General features: G+C 38.1%; 1 protein-coding gene across 2 annotated transcripts in view; it reads right to left on the bottom strand.

Moving 5' to 3' along the window:
• Positions 1–20524, bottom strand: part of LOC307157797 (uncharacterized protein) — a 66729-nt gene that overhangs the window by 8928 nt on the left and 37277 nt on the right. Inside the window, exons 5-6 of one of the 2 annotated variants that reach the window (XM_079869750.1) lie at positions 16306–16413; positions 13189–13392 (exon numbers count right to left, since the gene is read on the bottom strand). In XM_079869750.1, coding sequence (XP_079725876.1) covers positions 16325–16413 — 89 coding nt within the window. In that variant the 3' untranslated portion in view covers positions 13189–13392; positions 16306–16324. Of the gene's footprint in view, positions 1–13188; positions 13393–16305; positions 16414–20524 lie in introns of those variants that run through there. The other variant, XR_013821076.1, reaches the window with a different exon arrangement.

Raw genomic sequence — 20524 nt, 5'->3', positions numbered from 1 at the left:
GAGCAGATGCTGGGATGGGGCTCCGAAAGATCTGGAATGGTATTGAACCGGACCTCAAAGATGTAGCAAACAACTTAACTCAGCCGTAAACTACCCGGAAGCCTCTAACTTTCTCTAGCACATTCCGCACACCCGTTTACTGGCATCGGAATGTATTACGCTAAGGCAAACGGATGTGAATGACAATTCAATTTTTGTGAAATCCCTCCAAGCAGCTTGGTAAAAGACCAGGGCTTAAGGTCTGCCTGAAGCCCCTGGAAGTGACAGGGGAGGCATAAGAGGTAGAAGCCTGGTCCTCATTGTCTTTGAGAGCAATTTAATTAGGCTTAGTTTCCCCTCTGTGGGCCACGAAAGCGAAATAGAGTGAGAGAGCGAGAGAGAGGACGAGCACAAGAGAAACAGAGTCCAAGGAGGGTCCTACAGGCTCTTGTGAAGGCTGTAGCCTTGGACACACAGAAAGGATTTCATAGGGATCATGTACGGAGATCAACAGATAAGCAGCTAATTTTGTGTACTTAGGGGAGCAAACGATTGAGCGCAGCCCCCTGCGGAATTCCACCAGCGGAGAGGATGAAAGGCAGAAGCCGAGCCGAGATCTTAGGCTGTTTCGGCCATTAATGCTGATCTCGAAAATTAAAGATTTATACCACTTGATAGAGCTCACTAACGGCACACACCGAATGGAAAGGAGGAAGAGAGGAGCTCTCATTAAAAGCTATCTTGAAAAGTTTTTCAGTGAAATGAAAGACATACAGTAATAAAGATCTAGTTTGGTTTAATTGGTTATAGTTAGAGTTGGTATTCTTCATCTCATGGACGACAGTTAAACTTCCTAGATACAAGTCAACATAAGGCCAGTTCACAGTGTACTGACAGACGGAAACAGACACTTCCTTGGGTTTTGTCGGATCAGTGTGTTACTCCTGTCTGCGTCTCTCGAAGCTGGTATTCACCTATTGAAAATGTTGAATCAGCACTTGTCAGGTCATGCAATGTCTGTGACATGCTGTAATCTGGTGGTTTTCTGCGTTTGTCTGCGATTGTCGGTGCGGTGTGAACTAATCACCACATTTCACTATAAGTCACCATAGTTGATTTGAGAGCTGCAGCAGATGAGTTATTTGTGTTTATTACACAAAGCTATCAAATGGCTTCAGAAGAATTGGAATATAGTGCACTAGTCACCTTGAAAGCATGTGATCAAAATCAAGATCAAAATCAAAAAGTTTAAAACTTTCAGATTCCTGGTGAATAAAATCAAGCCTTATGTTAACCGTCCAGTTTAAATTGGAAATGCATCAAATTATGAAACTAAAATGGGTTGTGTAAACCAACTACCACAAGCAAAAAATCACAATCACAAAAAAATATTATTCACATTTTGTATACTTTACTCTTCACCTGTAGCATAATTAATTCTATGAAAATTTCATTTTCACATTACCATAGTTTTTCGAATGAAAATTGATCACAGTCGTATAATTATGCTTATTTACAGATATAGAGGAATAACAGACTAAGATGACAGCATACACGTAGCCAATCTAGTCCTGAATATCACTAAAAGTAGTGCTAACTCTCTCAGAGACACCACTTAGAAATATCTTACTTTGAGCATTTTATGTTTCATGTAAAACTTTTAACACATGCATGTGGGTAAGCTCTTAAAAGTGACATTGTAATGCCTTGTTATGCAAATATGAAGAAAATATAGCTAGATTACCCATGAAGACGCGCGTCTGGAAAGCAAACCTCTCATTTATATATTCATTCTGTTCTTGTACTTCTTATCAAAATGGGACACGGTTTATGCATGGACCCTATCCCTCTAGACTTAACAGATCTATGACAAACATGAATCAGCATGTTCTTATTAATTCCAACCTTGATGTTTAGCATATGCTGCCAATCAAAATCCACTCATAACCCCAATTTTAAAGTTTCCTTTTGTGGTGTATTTTCTTTTTCGGTACAAATCTGAAGTTGGAGTACGATTAGTTGTCTATAATGTCATTTTTAAACTGTCAATGTAAACTTTTAAACTGTGAATACACACACACATATTTTTTATACATATACATATATACATACATACATACATATATATATATATATATATATATATATATATATATATATATATATATATATATATATATATATATATATATACACACACACATATATATATATATATATATATATATATATACTGCCCACATGTAGCCACGCCCCTGGAGCCAAGTCCAAAGAAAGTCTGCTGAACCGTCAATGACTCTGTTCTCTGCAAGAGGCCAATCCTCAATGTTTAATCAAAGGCAGGATCTGGCATGTTGTTGGTGTTTTTTCATAGAGCTCCACCTTCATTCTGTACACGGTTGTGCTTCAGAAAGATCAAAACGTCCAAATAATATGATCTGTTGCCAAGATTGATAATGAGCATCTAAATGAGTTTGCCCCATTAAATGCACCTCTGGATAATGAATAAATAATTCACCTAACAACCCTGATGTGATCTCTAATTGGGTTTTGAAAAAGAAGCCCTGTACTTTTTTCAGATAATCTCCAAGCAGCCCTCAATTAGGGCGATCTATAACATGCATTTTACAGTAGATCAAGCCCATGTGTTGTCACAATATTGCGAATCATAGCACTAAAATGGTTGCAGGTGCATTACAAAATGAACTGACCGTATTCCTCAATAATAATGTAGTCTTTAACTCTGTTTATGGGCACAGACGCCTTGGTTAATTAAGGCATTGCAATGAAACCTTTAAACTCCACTTTGCAAAAGCCAGAGCCTTTGAGTGATGAGACTGAGCAGAGAAAGTGCAAGAGTTCAGGGAGAAAAACCAAAGAGGAAAGCTTTGCTAAACAAAGTAAACGGAGCAAGGCTTTATTGCTAGCTAATCGTGGGAGTCGTTTTAGAGTTGTGTAATTCATTTCAATTGCTTTTTGACATTTGGCGAACCACTGCCTTAATCACCCTACCTTGACTCTCTTTACCCAATAATTATTCAATTATAAAACCTAATTGACACCTGACATTGTCTTTTATTGGTTGATTTATTAGGTAATTGCACTGCTGCTAAGAAATGCCCTTCACCAGGGGCCGTGAATAGTTTTGGAAGCGAAACTCTTGTCAAGCCAACGAAACACGTCAGGGAACAAAAAACACAAAAATTAAGAGGATCCTTCAACTGTCAAACAGAAGCTCTCCTGATGCGTTTATGTCCTTGTTCGTAATTACGGCACATCAAAAAAGTATCTTTTGTCTGTGACATTAATTGCAACATCTGCAACGAATTAAAAAAAGCCGAAAATGTAGAGTCCTTGTGTTTAAACCCTTGCCAATTGAAACAATGGCGTATGTCAAAGGTCTGTTTGGTGCGGCCCCCGAGTGGACCACTTAAGCGTTCCCTTGTCCTTTGCCTACAAATGAAGGTTTTCGCTCCCCGCAGTGTGTGAGAGAGACACTCGCGTGCATGCGCTCGTCCCACACATATATCTCATCTTTCATTTCCTTTGATGACTAGTGGGAGAAGTTTCCCTCTGCAAAAGTACTCTTGAAAATAATAAATCATGAGAGTTTCTTCCTGCACTAATTGACATTTGACAACATCATTTGCATAATGATTCAAAACACCCTCGAGGGAGATGCTTAAAAGGAGGGAAACATTATGGATTTGCTAATTAGCTATCGTCAATTCTTTTTTTCCCTGCAGTTGTCGTCGTTAGTTGGAATGCAGTAACTTGATCAGACAACCGTAGCCTTTATGACAGTCATCATCACTATTCAATCAACATTATTGGTGATGTTGTCAAAAGGTGCTTTGCAGTGGCATTAATCTAGATTCCAAGTTTTAAAGTTGGGAATTTTGTTTCAGGTGCATTAAACGTAAGATCACAGTAAAACACTAAGAGGTCCAAAGGTTTGAGACCACTATTGAAATATTTGAAGTATGTTATTTTAAATTTTTAAATTAAATTAAAATGTCAGACTTTGTTAACTTTGTCTCCCTGTTGCTGTAATGGCAGCAGCACTATAGTGTAAGAGGTCCACATTCAACTTTTTAGTACAATCCAGATCCATTTGTGCCCAATTTAGCATCATTTGTTGCTTTTACGGCTCATTGTAAACAGAACATGCTACAGTGAGGACCAAGAGAGGGTCAGCTGTACACAGGGCCCTTTGGTTGGAGTGCCATTGTGTTTTTGTTTACCTGTGTTTGTGGTTGAGAGGTGCTCGATAAACTATGGTGCCATCGCTCTCAAAAGAGGTTGCGCTGGTATACGCAGTAAAATTGAATGTTTGAACCGTAAAAGCATTAACTTGTTTAATGGAGCACGTTGTTTGTTTAAAATTCTGCCTGCTAAAGTGTGAGGTGCTAATAGATGTTGCCTCTTTAAGTGAAATTTGATGAAACCTCGATTCCCAGGTGTGACTCATTTATTAATTTTGAACTATCAACATTTGACAGAAAAGCATTTTGCCTGTGCCTTTCATAACAAGTCAGATGTACAATATGAGAACCATTACAGCAGTATTACAAGAAAAGAATATACAAAAACAAAGGTCAATAACATCGGACGCAAGTGTCACATCAAAAGCAAATACAAGTGATGCAATCTACATGGATGATCTGTTCCACTATGTGGCATTCACAAATGTGTCATTCATTAAGTTAATGTTGAGTAACTTGCATTTTAGACACAACATTGACAGTTGCCTAAATACTGCAGAAAGTAAACCAAAGCCAGTGTAGTAACTGCTGTAAAACTCGGAACAACATTCAGTACTAATGGCGTTTCTGAAAGAATCTGAATTTCTAAATGAATCAGCTGAGCAAATGATTCATTGACTTGCTAATAAAGGCAGTCACTTGTTTAGTTACTAAAATAAATATTTTGCTCCTGAACAAATCATGAAGACAGTCACGTTCACTAAATGGATCAGTGTTTTTGAACAAATCAGTTGAGTGAATAATTCACTGATAGGCTATACACTCACCTAAAGGATTATTAGGAACACCTGTTCAATTTCTCATTAATGCAATTATCTAATCAACCAATCACATGGCAGTTGCTTCAATGTATTTAGGGGTGTGGTCCTGGTCAAGACAATCTCCTGAACTCCAAACTGAATGTCAGAATGGGAAAGAAAGGTGATTTAAGCAATTTTGAGCGTGGCATGGTTGTTGGTGCCAGACGGGCCGGTCTGAGTATTTCACAAATGCTCAGTTACTGGGATTTTCATGCAAAACCATTTCTAGGGTTTACAAAGAATGGTGTGAAAAGGGAAAAACATCCAGTATGTGGCAGTCCTGTGGGCGAAAATGCCTTGTTGATGCTAGAGGTCAGAGGGGAATGGGCCGACTGATTCAAGCTGATAGAAGAGCAACTTTGACTGAAATAACCACTCGTTACAACCGAGGTATGCAGCAAAGCATTTGTGAAGCCACAACACGCACAACCTTGAGGCGGATGGGCTACAACAGCAGAAGACCCCACCGGGTACCACTCATCTCCACTACAAATAGGAAAAAGAGGCTACAATTTGCACGAGCTCACCAAAATTGGACAGTTGAAGACATTCAGATGGTAGAGTCAGAATTTGGCGTAAACAGAATGAGAACATGGATCCATCATGCCTTGTTACCACTGTGCAGGCTGGTGGTGTAATGGTGTGGGGGATGTTTTCTTGGCACACTTTAGGCCCCTTAGTGCCAATTGGGCATCGTTTAAATGCCACGGCCTACCTGAGCATTGTTTCTGACCATGTCCATCCCTTTATGACCACCATGTACCCATCCTCTGATGGCTACTTCCAGCAGGATAATGCACCATGTCACAAAGCTCGAATCATTTCAAATTGGTTTCTTGAACATGACAATGAGTTCACTGTACTAAAATGGCCCCCACAGTCACCAGATCTCAACCCAATAGAGCATCTTTGGGATGTGGTGGAACGGGAGCTTCGTGCCCTGGATGTGCATCCCACAAATCTCCATCAACTGCAAGATGCTATCCTATCAATATGGGCCAACATTTCTAAAGAATGCTTTCAGCACCTTGTTGAATCAATGCCACGTAGAATTAAGGCAGTTCTGAAGGCGAAAGGAGGTCAAACACAGTATTAGTATGGTGTTCCTAATAATCCTTTAGGTGAGTGTATATATTATCTGTTTAGCATGCTTTTACAGCTCATTGCTACAGTGAGGACCGAAAGAGGGTCAGCTGTACACAGGGCCCTAGCGTTAAAGTATATGATCATGCTATATGGGTTCAACATTCAACAGCTTTGCGAAGTGAGAGAAAGTGGCTGACTGAAGATAGTATGCATGAAAGCCTATCCTATGATCAGCCAATCATTCATTCAAGTGCTTTTAAACCATTCGTGTGTAAGAAGCAAAATATAACTCAATTCAGCATGGTGCGCTGTCTGTGAAGAGGCACTGACCCGAAACAAGCATGCCAGTAATGCATTGGGTTCTCTTTTGCGTCCTATAGTGTTTGAACAGACAAAACCACACAAAATTGTTTTCAAAATTGAAAAGTTTGAAATTAACGTAAAGAGAAAATTGGATGTGCGTCAGGTGACAGCATAATAATCCTTCTGCAGTCTGTCATTAATTATAATCAAGCAACAAAATTCTTGGCTCTTGACTGAATATTTTTTGTAGCTATAATAAGTATTAATCTGTTTTTAACTCATGCAGTGAAGACTATGCAGAGTTATTTTACATTTGATTACTGTTTTCAATACCTGTAGTATTTCTTACTTAAATACTACTGTTAGACCTAACTGAAAATCTACCTGAAAGCATTGACAATTTTATTTGTATCTTTGTTCTATTATATTTATTTTTGCAATTTATTTTTGTAATTTGTTCTTTATTACTTTATTACTGACTGTTTACTTGTCTTTTAAAATGTTTGAACTTGACATAGTAGTTCTTGTTGGTTGTGGTATACAAATTGGAATAGAGTATGGAAAAATTTGACTGGTATGAAAAATGTTGGTGTCATAACTATATTCATCAAAACAGTATATTCATCAAGACATCAGTAGTAGTCTGGCATCTGTGACACTGGCCTTCATTCATTGTACATGAAGATTCCTTTCAATTATTTAAAATACACTGTCTTTGTGTTGTTTCTATATTAATTTCTAATTAATATAATACATTTTATGTTAAGTGGGATTAATCGCAGAAAATACAGAAAAATATGCGATCAATTAGTTCATTTTTTAAATCGGCAGCATATACATGCATACATACAGGTATACTGTACATGCATACATACATGCATACATACAGGTACTGTATACATGTATACATACAGGTATACATGCATACATGCATGCATACGTATAGTGACTGTAATGATTGTCATTATTGTCACAATCTGTTTGTTCAAGTTTGCAAAACTCTTCAAATGGTATTCAGATGAAAACATGTTCCGAAAATTGATCATTAGCTGCAGACTAACACAGAATGGCCATTCTGATGTACCTTCAGATTTCATTTTATATGCTCCGTCTGTTCCCAAAGTTCTGCCACATACTCAATTAAATTGAAGTGATAAGTTCTAAATTGTCTGGAAGCCAACAATGGGCCAACCCTGCCTACATTAACAGCCATAAACAAATTTTACTCTCAATTGTACAGTTCATATGATTTGTTTTGCTAACAACAACTGCAATATTATGTGAGCAAGGTGCATACTTTTAATACAAATTTAAAGAGCAAAAAAAAGTTCAATTTTTGACTGTCAGTGCAATTCTACATTCGATTTCCTTTCTGCCACTTGCTACATACTCAACACAAAGGGCAAATATGGGGAGTAGTCAGAATAGCAGCACGCCTCTTTTCCATCCATTCTATCGCGGCAGTTTCTCCATAGAAGAAAGAAATTAGTTAAGGTACCCGTTGAGAGAGGCCTCAAAACACAGAATAAGTGTTTATACTCGAGGTGAATGTAGAGGCCAAGTTATTTTGTAAGGTTAAGAAAACATGACCATTGGAAAGAGCAACCGCAAGAGAAGCTGTGAAATAATTTCCTGTCAAGGGCATAAAACGTCTCTCAATTGAGGTAAACATTTCTACTTTCAAAAGCAATTTATTTCCTAACAACCGCTGAAGGAGACAACATATCTCATGTTGCTTTTCCCCTGAATTTTCATTGTGTTGTTTCTCTTCCCTCCAAACCCTCATTTTCACAAGTTGCTGTTTACCAGCAGCTTTGTCTTGGAGCAAAGATCTGAGATCTGCCAATGTGAAATCACGTGTGAAGAAAAGCGGTTTAGGGTCAATGTAATATTGTGCAAGTTAAATGGGAACAGACCACCTTGGAATTCCAGTAGTTAGTTCATTTTATTCATTGATTAAAACATGGCATCAAAGGCAGTGGAGCCAAGAGGATAATCTGAATGTTATTGCTACAGTATATTACTCCGATTTGGATATTTAAGGTGATCACCATTTAATGTACACAATAAAGTAAAACCGAGTCAGGTTCCACAGTTTAATGCACAACTGATGCAAGGATATTACTTTATGAATCATGCGCCTCATGTGCATCATCAACTTCATTACTAGCTGTTTGTTTCACCCATTTAAAACCTTTTCCAATCATCATATTGGGACAAAAATACACTGATTGAAATCCCAATGTCCAATAAACTAATCAGATGCTTTTTCCAATTCAAAAAGAGTTCATGATGCTCTCATAATTGACTCCCAGTGAAGCACATTGTCTGGGCGGGACCCAAAATGATGTGTTTAGGGCCTGTTGACCAATCATCATTGATCTTTGCCCTTTATTAAAGTCAGTGGGACACCTATCTGGCACCGGTATTATTTTATTAATATTCTATGTACATGTACAAAACAATAATACTAATAAAACAATAATTGGACCCCCAAACACTTGAATGCCACTTGATTCGCCTATGTTGATTTATTCCACTCAAAAAAAAAAAAAAGAAAAAATCAAATCAATTTCTGGGTCTCTCTGCCTTCTCCAAAGTGGAATTGGTGGTCATACTATACTTCAGCCAAGTGGGACTTATCTCTTCACTTATCAATTTGGTTGAGCGTCCACCTCTCTGGCAGGTTGGTCCTGCCATACTCCTTCTACACCACTGGCTTAAAAAAAAATCCCACTTTAACACATTAGACTTCCTATTTCACCCAGATAATTACACAATTATCCGGCTTCACTCCAAAAAAAATCCATCCAGGGGTAATTGGTGCGGAAGGGAGGGGGGGGGGGGAGCAACCCAGATTCCACTGCTCTTCCTGAGAGAGGGTCTAGAGGAACGAATGCAGATAAGTCAAGCAGAAAAAGAAGGGAATGAAAAAACGGCGGAGGAAGAAAACCTAAACACCTATTTGATTTTAATCTCGCCACTTTGCGTGCATTTAAAGAGCCTTGGTCGGTTTACCGGCACAGACTCCTGCCAATAAGCTGTTATCAATGTTGAAAATGAACATTTTAAATGTCAGTGTTGGTTCTTCGTTGAAGAGCAGTAACAGGTGCTTAGCTCCCGGTGAACCAGAATAATGTCCCCATTATTGGTTGTTCATAGAGCTGTTACAAGTCGCTTTGTCGTGGTTCTGGGAAGACCATTCTCCTGGAAGAGCAAGCGTAGCTCAATTATTTGGCCAGAAACACAAAACGCACCGCTTTCATTGCACCCTCGCATCAGCTCTGTCTATCATGTATGAAATAACCTTGATAAAAGTAATTGAATTTCTTTCTGAAAGGATTAACAAGTGGTAATTGCACGAAACAGAGGTGCTGAGCAGAGATATTCTCACTTACAGCCGGGAACAATCGGTCCGGCTTTCTCATCTCCAGACACGCCGCATCTTTTCAGAAATCACTGGGAAAACAAGTGTGTTTTTGTGTATGTGTGTGTGTGTGTGTGTGGGGGGGGGGGATCTGTCTGAAAATAAGATTTCCACTCAAATACCAGCGGATGGCCTGATTACCATGTGAGCGCGTGCACCCGCACGGTCCTCTAAATGTGCTGAGATGGTCTTTAAACGAGATTCAACACTTTTAAACCCCAGCAGGCTTAATTAAGGGTGGGACCTCACGCGCGAAGGAGGAGGGGAAGCGACAACGAGGCAGGAGGAAGGGAAGGAGTTTCACACAGGGTGTGTTTTTGTAGCAATTTCTCACCGTTTCCCCGCAATAAACGGCCTAAAGCTTCCCCTTTTAGCTCAGCGCGCTCACACCCACGTTCACATACTCTCGCGCAAAACCTTGACTTAAAGTCCCCATTACTTCTCCAAAACTCTCTGAAATATCAAACAATGTGCTGCTGGTGGGGGGTGCGTGGTGTGGAGTTAAATCGGCCCAGACTCATTTCCATACAGCTTTACATGTTTCAAAAAGATATGCATAATTACAGGGTTTGTACATAATTGCTCCAACGCATTGGAAAAAGCCAGGTTTGTTCTTTTTTTAAATGTTGGCGCTGCAGCTCAGAGACTTTCGCTTCTCTTCCGTTATGTGGCTCGAACAATTAAAACAATACGGATGTCTTGGAAAGGAGCTCAGCTCTCATTATCGCCTTCTCTTCTCCTGCGTCAGAACATTTACGGCTTAAAAAGAAGGCCCTGGCACCTTGGCATTGAAAGACACTCTTTTTTTGGGCTCCTTCCCTTTTGCGTTTCTGGAACAGTGCGGCGTGTGTGTGTGGGGTGGGAAAAAAAGAAAATGTAAATAAGATGGAGTTTGTGACAGCTCTGTTCTGTTCCAAGAGACGAACGTCTGCATCTGAAGCAATCAAAAAAGGCTTTTCTTAAAGAGTTTCACCCATCTTATTCTGACTCTTTGAGCAGATGCACACATTGTTTGACTTGATACCAACACGCTCGACTCTAGAGGACAAAAAAAACGTAATGTGATTCAGGCAAAGGATGAATATTTGACTTGAACTTTTAACATGAAGGCAAATTGAGACTTGCTTTTATCGTTTCTTAGCACGCTAAGAAACTGGGAATAGTACCACTACGACTCATAATGATATGTTTGGAGAACTTCATATTACATTTACTCAAGGGAATACGCATGGGAAACCTCAAAAATAGATTTTAATGTCCAATTTTGAAGGAATAATTCACTGAAAGACGACAGTTCTGTTTTTATTTATTTTTCCAAACCCATGGAATTTTCCAGTTGATTTTTTAAAAATAATTACCACACAGCTCTTTTACAATGAAATATAATTTTGACCATTTCTTTTCAATTCTACATTTTGAGAATAAAGCGGCTTTGAAATAGGACTTTTAGAATAAAGCCAAATATTAACATTAAAGTAGTAATACTTTGAGAACAAAAGTCAAAATTACAAGAATAGCCATATTGAAACTTTGAAATTTTGAGAATAAAGTCATAACTTTTACCGAACTTTGACGTGAATAAAGTCAAATATTAACATTAAAGAATTAACACTGAGAAATTATGTTAAAATTAAATTAAGTTAAGCATACTGACATTAAACTAGTAATACTTTGAATATAAGATAATATATTTTGAGAAAAATTGTGGCAATATGACATTGAAGGAGTAATATTTTGTGAAAAGAGTCAACATTACAGGAATAACGTTGTAGCACCATGAGATTAAAGTAGTAATATTTGAAGGAGAAAAAAAAACAATGAGAATGACATTTTGAGACAAAAAGTCCAATTACAAGAATGATGTCATAGAATTATAACATTAAAGTCATAGGGTCCTATTTTAACGATCTAAGTGCATGGTATAAAGCGCACGGCGCAAGTGCACTTAGAGCATGTCCGAATCCACTTTTGCTAGTTTAAAGCTACACTGTGTAATTTTTTAAGTTGATTCTTAGCAAAAAACACTTTGTTCTTTCAAAATTATATGTGCTCATTAATGTGTAATTACTTCTACCAACTAATCAAATATTCTCGTAAGCGTAGAATCTGCCATTTAGAATACATGTGAGCAAGTCGCTCGAATGGCGGAAGCCATGTTTCGCCTCCATCTTGAAAATACATTAGCCAAAGAGGGACATACCTGGAAATTCAAGCTTTGCCTTTCGTGTTTTTACACTCAGTGGCACCGTGATAAAAGCGAGGGGGAGATTACTCGCGACTGCCGGCAGATTTGAAATAATACGGCCACCGTAGGAGTTAAAACGCCCTCGGAATGGGAGGGGCTAGCAAATAATATTCAGTTGGTAGTCATATACAATTTCACCGCTAGATGGGAGAAAATCCTACACAGTGTAGCTTTAACGATGGGAAAAATGGACAGCGCGCACAGTGCATGGTCTAAAAGGGTTGTTCCTATTCTCTTAATGAGTAATGGGTGTATTTTGGGCGTAACATGCAATGAACCAATCAGAGTCTCATCTCCCATTCCCTTTAAAAGCCAGTTGCGTTCGCGCCATGGCAGATTCGCTATTTACATGGCGGAATTTACAAGCAGAAAAACTGAACACTTCACTAGCGAGGAAACAGATCTGCTCATGCGCGAGGTTAAAGCTAGTTTTGCTATTTAAACAACGCGGCGCAGGACGTTAAAATGATAACTGCGTCGGGCTGAAACTAGCAAAACACACATTGCGCCATGTGTATGATAGGGCCCATTATATAATGAGAATAAATTCCAAAACATGAAGTTCAACCTCCTGACTCAGTGTGTCGACTAATGATTCAGTCACAGTGAATCTTGAGTTATCAGCTCACTGGAGAAGAAGATTAGCAGGGAATAATGACTTCAATATCAGCCAGTTCCTCAAACAAAGCTATCATATGTTGTATAGTAAAAAAGCTGCATGAGTCTTCAAAATATGCACTTTTTGTACCACGGAAGAAATAAAAGTTATATAGGTTGGTCCAGAACGTCATTAAGGTGAATAAATAATTACTTTTTTCTTTGAGTGAACTGTTCCTTTAATTCCTTAAAAGCTGTCAAAGAAATATAAGGCAGAGTATTGCAGAACAGATATTCTCACTTAATTAATGTCTTGTTTGAAAAAGACACCCTTATAGCAAATGAGTCCCATCAAAGTTCTCCCATGGCCTTAAAACGAGATCTAGGTCCAATTATTTTAGAGTGAGGAAATTATAGAAAAATTGGACTAACACTGATATCAGTTATATGGCTATTTTAATGAATTCTGCCATGTTGAGGGTGCAATAATTGTATTCAGAACTATCATAGCCAACACTAAATTAGTCCGTTTTGCTGATTTAAATGTTATGGTCAAAGTCTGTGGGGTCCTAAATTGGTCTCAGAGGATCTCTCACAGACGATGATTGCGCTTGGCTTTTGTGATGTATCAATACAGTGATGAGATTTCTTCAGCTCGGCACAATGCACACCACTCTTGGGATGGGCTGGCTGAAAGAAAAAAATATATCCTTTACCAGATAAAATTACTTTTTCTTCCTGAAAGTCAGAAAAATGATCGGAATAATACACTATTCATGGCATCGGACAGCAGGAGGTGGGGAAAAAAACAAGGTAGAATAAGGTTCCCTTTTATATCCTTTTTCTCATCCCTACACACCCTGCTGCTGACCAGTGCAAAAAAAAAACAGGTATCCTAATGTTTAAAAAAATAACTCTATTATTGGCCGCTATTGAATCCAATTGCAAGCAATGCAGGTTGTAACAGATAAGGACCTGATGGAATCTGTCTTTGCACTATCTGAGCCAAAGTGGTCTCTGTATGAGTCAAATGGAACGGCGACGCATTGACAATTCAAATCGGACAGCAGCTTTGCAGGCAATTCACCCTGCAATCTACATGCATCCCCCTGCTGGCTGACCGGACCGAGATTGCATTTTATACACAAACGCCTTCACTTTGGAACACCTTTCATATTCACTCACGCTCTAATAAAGTCCCCTTGGTTTACAAGTGCGCTAAAGAATTCACTTCAGAGTTTCTTACAAATGACAACAGAATGGAAATTAGCGTAATTATTATAAAGGAATGGTTCACACAGAAATCTAAAATCTAAAAATCTGTCATTATTTATTCACCTGCATGGTATTTCAGACCCGTATGATGATATTTAATCTGTGGAACACAAACGAAAATATTTTGATTCATTTTCAGCTCATTTCCAACAACAGTTCATAATGATTTCAAAAATGAAAGGAAAAATAAACATAAAAGGGAATATATTTGTGTGTGGATGTGTCTTCTGAAATCATACGCTAAGGATGTGTGAGAAACAGATGAAAATTTAAATGACTATTTACTGAAAACCCTCCGCTGTAACTTTAGAAATCAAATACGTCACCTTTGTACACATCCGGTTGGACGTCAATGACATGATTAAACGTCATTGGTTTTCATTTATCTTCTGACCAAATCTGTATTGCTATTGTCAGCTAAAACTATTCAAATTAAAGCTGAAATAAAATACAATATAAAAATTGGATGGAAAACTTCAACTTTATATAACTTCAACTTCAAAATTATGTTGCTTTGGCAACTAACTAAAATAAAGTTAAAGTACTAAAATGACTAAAAGTGAAATAAAAATTAATTAGAGCTAAAATAATAAACAAACTAATAAAAAATACAATGAAAACTGGAAATATAAAAATAGCTAATTCAAAATATTAATAAATGCTATAATACATAAATAATTTGAAAAATGTCATTGAGGTAAAACCTGTATCTGTTCTATGTGGTATAAACAGTTACTCAATATGTTTATATAACTATCGGTTGACTCAAGATTTTGTAGGTCAACCAAATAGCCCAATACAGACGTTTTGGGGGTCGTCATATTACCCTTATTTACAGAAATGTTTTGTTAGCTCTGTAAAGCCTGTATAGCCTAAAAACTAGCTTAAGGTGTAAGACAGACACTGGGAAAAGAAACTGTGAATTGAACAATACACTATGTACCAGACATGCCCTTAACATATGCAATTTGTTTTTCTGCGCTTGCCGAAGGGATAACGTCGATCTCTGACCCCACTGCAAACTTAAGCAGGTCCCCCGATGCCGCGGCCTTCATGAATCTTTTAGGCAGAGGGAGTCTGGAGTTCAAAGTTTCTGTGAACTCGAGAAATAATAAGCTGCCTGATTAGCGTTGCTAAAAATACCAGCATGGCCAAAAGGAGCCAGGTGGGAAGACGGGCCCTCCGGTCCATTTGCATGTTCAGAGGCCGATCTGATACACAGAGACACCCCAAACAATGAAAGGGGCCTGCCACTGGTGCTTTTTATCATGATGCAAACCCCTCAACATGTTTTTATACCCAAACAGGTTACACTTTCTTTCAATGGTCCACTTTAGACATTTTAATATCTACAAGTTAAGTCAACTACATGTCAACTAACTCTCATTAGAGTATCAGTAGACTGTAGTAGACTGTTAGGTTAGGGTTCGGGTGAGTAGAATAAGTTGGCATGTAGTTGCAAAGTTACTTAGTTAGTAAAATGTCTTAAGTGAACCATTGAAATAAAGTTTACTTACAAACATATCTTAGTTTTGCCTTTCTTCTACCATCATGTTTGCTGTTTGGGAAAAGACAATCAAGGATGGTTGCATCAAGAATTTTCAGCAGTTACATTTTTCACCTGCAGTACACTGGATTGTAAATTGTGATGTCCATCATGTATATCAGTCATTATGTTGTTCACACATCCACACAAATGCAAACAGAAAGGAAATGGCCACTTTTGCTTTCATTCTCCTATTTATTACCAGTATTTATGCTCCACTTTCCATCTCAAAATAGACTTCTCACTCAAAATGAAATGGTAGTTACAAGTAATCCATTTGGTTACACTTTATTTTAAGGTGTCATTGTTACAGTGTAATCATATATTTAAGTACTGAGTAACATTAAGCAACTACATAGGGTTAGGGTAGGATTAGGATTTGGTTTAGGGTTAGTTGCATGTAATTATGCATAATTTACTGTTATTACTATGGTAAGTACATGTAACATGTAACAAGGACACTGTAAAATAAAGTGTTACCCCATTTTACTTTTGTAATGTAAAATATTTTCGAACAGAAAGCTTGGATTTAATCCATTCAGAGGCGGAGAAGGCTATTATGTTTTGAAGAACCAATATTTTTAAATCATCAACAATACAGCAAATAAAACTGAAACCTGTCCATTTTAAGTCATGTTGACTTAAAACGGCACATGTCAAGCCATTTCATGTTTACTGTGTAGACATATTTCCTGTTGGAACAGGAATTTTGGACGGGACATATTGAACGGATCAGCTCTGTTTTTTAAATAGCCACATCACTGCCATGATTTACTACTTACTAGTCGCTGGCATTTGGTATTAGTGGGGAGGGGCATTCTCCCTCAAGAGAGCATCTGATTGGACAAAATTCTGTGTAGTGCAGGATGAGTCATCACTGCTGCATCTTCCTGAAAGAGAAAAATAAATATATAGTGAATTTAGTCAACGTTTAGGAGTAGATTAGCATATAGATGAAAGCTATGACGAAACTCTAATTTTGTTGACTTTAAATTTGTCTTTTACAGAATGGCAAGTTTTATCTCATTTTGTTTTTAGTCAGGATAACAAGAGGAGGATAAATGTATTCACATCAAAGAGAATTTAGTAGGATTGCTTGGATGAAATTCATTTATTTTGCAGCTCCGTATAGCTGCCACTTGAGCAGACGGCATCATCCGAGATAATGCGTTAAACTCTCGGTACCCCACCATACGTGTTTTCTCTTCGTCTTTTTCCTCTCTCTCTCCTACTGTTTTATATTTAACTTAAACCTGTCAATTAAAGAGTGAGAGGGCAAAGAGGAAATAAGAGAGACAGGGAGAGAGAGAGAGAGACAGCAAGAAGCACAGAACTAATTAGGCAACTGTGTAATTTTAATTAGCTGTTTTGATAATTAAACTAATTAGTTCCCCTGTGTTTCCACTACGTGCTACCGACTGGAGTTTTTTTCTTCTTTTTACAACGCAGCTTCAGAGCTCCACTCCGTTGGTTAATTAGTCACTTTTGCATCAGAAAGCTTTATTGATAGCCTTAATTTGCAGTTGAAATGAGAAATCTGCTGTCAATAATTCGGATAATTGCCTGCCGTTTGATTGCGGAGAACAAAAGTGGCAGGCCTTTGAGTTTGAAGCTGCTGGAAATCCCTCGGGTCGTTTCCTGGATGCTTAGCTCTCCCTCCGATCTACATATCAGCAAATAACACTGCCGTCCGCAACATCTCGACCCCGCTAACAAGACAGGAATCCTGCCAAATAAGGAACGCTTTGACCCGCCCCACCTACGTTTCCCATCATGCTCTCCTCTTCTCGTCTGCTTCAGCCCTCCTCCCCGCCCCTCACACCCAGTGTCCTACGTTTGCGGTAATTGAGGAAGCAGGGTGGGGGGGGGGGGGATGGAGAGAGACGGAAAGTTGCAGCTTTGCTTTGTAGCTAATTAGTGTCCTTGGAATTAAATGAGCAGCTCTTTGTGCACCTCCAGCTCCTGCGGCCCATGTTTGTGAATTGAATAATTGATTCCCCTCCACTAATCAGAGAGCGACATAATGAGCCAGTTTAATTAAATGGGGATCTAACCTGGCGAACACTGGGAAAATATTTGCTCGTTTACAGCTAATCAGAAATAACAGAGTGAGATGGTTCGGGGGTGGGGTGGGGGGTGGGGGCTGGAAAAGAAGAAGCCTATGCGTGATTGTGCCCTTCAAGGAGGGGAATCTTAAAATGATGCATTTTGCTGAAGGAATATATGAGGAAACGGTTTGAGGTTTCGTTGTTGGGGCCTGAAGAAAGGAAAACTTGATATTATAAGATGCATTGCGGCTCTTTGACTTCTCTTCTGGTATTTTCAGCGGGCCTTGGGCCATGGGATGATGGTAGCAGATTGACCTTTCCTTATCAGAGGCGCAACATGCTGACACGTCCCTCATGGGCAGCACCCCAGGACGAGGTCGAGATAGCCGAGGTACCCCTGAGCATTGACCTCTTCGCCTCCTCTCACCTCCTTGATGTGCCACTAGAGGCACCACTTACCCTCAAAGGCTTGTGGATCCTACAGACCTTTAAGTACGCTAAGATAAAATAATGGTGGCTCAAAGGTGTCTATGGCCAGCCACCAACCGGGTGATGGAGATGGTTACATTTTGTAAAAAAAAAAGTTTAAGAGTGAGATTTCAGCCTGACACAAGCTGGAGGATTAAGAAGTTTGTTGGAGGATTTTTCAGCTACATTGTAAAAAATATTTTTCGAAGTTGTTAAACTAAGATTATCGGAGAATGTTTTACATACTTAAAAATTTCATGTTAATTCAATGTGTTACTTGCCATTTCTTGTAATCTTGTGAAAATCGTCGTGGTATCACTTTACTTACTAACGCATTAATTATGCCTTGTAAATGCACCTTATAATGCACTGTATGGAACTTATGAATAATCGTAAAGTTATAGTACATTATAATACTTATCTTGAACACACATTTAGAAAGTACAATGCATTAAAAAACATGACAAACAACCAATTTCAGATATATTCAGCAAATATTATAATGCATTTTAACTTTGGTTACAATTATTTCTTAAAAGATACAAAGCATTATTATAATGTACATTATTAATGAATTATACGTAAAGGCTTTTATTGAAGTGTTACCATTGTTTCTACACCAAATTAAGTATCATTATAGGGTTAAATGTGTTAAAATTAGTTAATGAAAATGAGTTAATTTTTATACCATTCATTATTTTAGGTTAATGGTAATACACTGTTGTTTGTTTATTTTAATTTTTAAATATAATTTTTAATTAATAAATGTTGTAAAAGTATTGTTTATTGTCAGTGCATGATACCTAATGCACTAATGTTAACAGTACAAACTTTCATGGTAAAATGAAATGTTTGTACAGGTTATGATGAAGGGTTCAAAATAAACTTCCGCAAAATGCTAAATGATTGTTAAAATAAAATAAAATTGGTGCCCATTAACTCAAACAAACTACAACATGACACATCTTACATACTGTACAAATTCTGTTGCCACTCATGCATTTCTAACAACTTTTAATCTTAATGTAAAAGTCTAGGAAACCTAAAGTTTTTTTCTCTGTGCCAAACGAATATGAACAAAATCACGGTTTCTTTGTCACATTTTTGAATGAGTGGCGGAAACTAGCTGCAGATTACAGTATGCATGGCTGTATTTGTGTTCATATAGTTTACTAAAACACATCAGCACTATAAGAGGAACAGAAGTGGATCATTGAAAGAATACACACTCCTCCTGCCCCAACCTCCTCGCCCTCCCCAACCCCCCAATGAAAAATGAATTACTGCATTGAAATTCCACACCAGAGGAAGGATAGAGAGAAGCTAAAGCTTTGAAGCTCCAGCCTGTCAGTCTTTTTTGTGTTTTTGTGTGTGTGTGTGTGTGTGTGTGTGTATGAAAGAGAGAGAGAGAGAGAGAGAGAGAGAGAGAGAGAGAGAGGATGAGTGAGAGAGTTCCATGTTCTAGTGCTTTCTCTCTTTCCCTTTCTTTTTCTCCTTCTCAATCCTCAGTCTCTCTCTGCCCCTCTCTACCTCTCCCACCACTCGATTCAACAGGCCCCTTTTCTTTTCCACCGCTGTCATCATTCCCAAGAGCTTGCACAAATCAGAAACACAGATTTGAAAAAGTTGGGTTTGTGGACTTTGGAAAGGAAAAGGAAAACATCCCTTTGCTTTTGAACTTGCCAAGCAGTAAAACCACACCTTGCCTGTATCTCGGTTGTGTCTGATGAAAAGAACAAGAAAGGGAGGAAGAAGAATTAGAAAGAAATAACAAAAAGTAAACAAACTAACAACATGCAACACTGGTCAACGTGGACAACCTGTTCTCTTTTCAAACTCTGCATGAAGCACCTGAAGTTTACAACATCACTCCCTAAGGGAAGGATTGTGTTTGCCGTGTTTCTACTTTATTTTATTCTTTTTTAAACTTGCTTCTCAAATCTAGGATTGCCATTTATTAATTCCAGAATAACTTCATGTCATTTATCCTTATTTTTAACTATCAAACATCATCATTTACTCAACCTCTAATTACTACAAACCAGTAGGTCTTTCAATATTTAATTCATAAGACACAAAAAATTTGTTTCATTGTACAGTTCGCTCATAAGGGGTTTTCAAACTTTTTGAAGAGGACCTTTCCTAAAATATGTAGGCGGGCATCATTTTGGTGTCTAAAGACACATTTACACTGTATGAAAAAAATATTGAGGGTGATATTATCAAGAAATTATCTGTCTTCACAATTAAAAACCAGGCTTTTGAAGATTGTGTTATTTTTGCAATTTATATTTAAAATTGCCAGAGTGAATTAGAATGTTTTATTTGGAAAATATTTTGGATGGATGGATGGATGGATGGATGGATGGATGGATGGATGGATGGATGGATGGATGGATGGATGGATGGATGGATGGATGGATGGATGGATGGATGGATGGATGGATGGATGGATGGATGGATGGATGGATGGATGGATGGATGA

The sequence above is a fragment of the Squalius cephalus genome, assembly GCF_949319135.1.
Source record: "Squalius cephalus genome assembly, chromosome: 4".
In the NCBI taxonomy this organism is placed as follows: domain Eukaryota; kingdom Metazoa; phylum Chordata; class Actinopteri; order Cypriniformes; family Leuciscidae; genus Squalius; species Squalius cephalus.
The sequence above is the reverse complement of the archived record's forward strand: the minus strand, read 5'-3'. Positions and strand labels throughout refer to the sequence as shown.